A 1,277-nucleotide genomic window follows, 5' to 3' on the forward strand; every position below is an offset into this window, starting at 1 on the left:
GATGATGGATAAAACATCGACATACGAGTACATTACATTCGAAACTGTTATATACCACAAGTTATCCTCAATGAAAATGAGAGAGAGAGAAAAAAAAACAATAAACAAACTCGTGTTTAAACAGAGACAAATGGTTCATAACATACTCGTATACTGCTTGGGTTCTAGTCTCTGGGTGAGTGAGGCTGCACTACAGGTTGTGAGGCAAGTGACAAGGAGGTTTTGGGAGAGCCAGCCATAATTACATGAAGCTGGACGGGATGATATAATGTTAATTTTGTTAAGGAGGGATTTATCAGTCTCTAGGTTCTCTGCGCGCCAATGCCTTGTCCTGGAATAAAGAACTGTTATCTGAGGAAGAGATAGGGAAGATAGAGACAGAGAGGAATGAGTCAAGATAGAAGAATGATTTCACCTCTGAATGGATTCTAGATTCTTGTGTTCTAGCACTACGAAATCTCGTCACTAGATTCCTTAAGATTATTACACTGTTACTCGAGAGAAAATCATCCGTTTGAATACTATTCTAGATTCTTATTCTAGCACCAGAAGTTCGTCACTGAATCTTTTGATATTGTTAAATACTATTCAATAGAATATGATTTCATTATCAATCATCCTGACTTAGAGCAATAAAGATATATCAAAATATATCAAATGGAAAGATCACTACTTAAATACTACTTAACCACAATTATAAAGATAAAGAATATACCACAATATAACATCCACACGAAGAGATCATTATTTATATACTATTGATTCAGCACGACAGCGATAAACCATATATCAGCACACAAAAAAACAATAAAAGGAAACGAACGACCACAGTACTCACTTTCAGAATCATCTCTATGGCAAAAACTCCGGTAAAGGCATAATCAAAGTAGTTGAGGATAGCGTTCCACTCAGAGTCCTCTCTGACGGGGTCTTCTGAGGCGAGAGCGATGCTAGACAGTGTGATGACGATCATGATAAACACATCGAAGTAGCGGAGGTTCACTACCCAATGCGCCGCTCTCCGAATTCTGCGAAGGGACGGGGGGGGAGGGGGGGAAAGGGCGGTGAGAGGAGGCTTTCTTAGGAGTCTCTGCAGGCTAGGGGAGGAGCGTGAGTAATTTATGTCTAGGGAATCCAAATTGAGTTATGGTCGTTGTGGTTTGATTGGTTCGAGAGAGTTAAATCTCCGAATAAGTTATTTGTTACCTTTACTTTAACAAGAAAGGTGGGTCTCACTCCCACTACAGCTAAATCATGTTACAAGATTCCCCAACCAC

The 1,277-nt window shown here is 39.6% G+C and overlaps 1 protein-coding gene across 1 annotated transcript in view; it reads right to left on the minus strand.

Moving 5' to 3' along the window:
• The window catches only part of LOC119592994 (voltage-dependent calcium channel type A subunit alpha-1-like), a gene marked incomplete in the record, with an annotated part of 154,497 nt that overhangs the window by 62,225 nt on the left and 90,995 nt on the right, over positions 1–1,277 (minus strand). Inside the window, 1 exon segment of the mRNA XM_037941881.1 lies at positions 839–1,028. Within this exon segment, the coding sequence (XP_037797809.1) occupies positions 839–1,028 (190 nt within the window).

The sequence above is a fragment of the Penaeus monodon genome, chromosome 31 (assembly GCF_015228065.2).
Source record: "Penaeus monodon isolate SGIC_2016 chromosome 31, NSTDA_Pmon_1, whole genome shotgun sequence".
NCBI lineage: Eukaryota > Metazoa > Arthropoda > Malacostraca > Decapoda > Penaeidae > Penaeus > Penaeus monodon.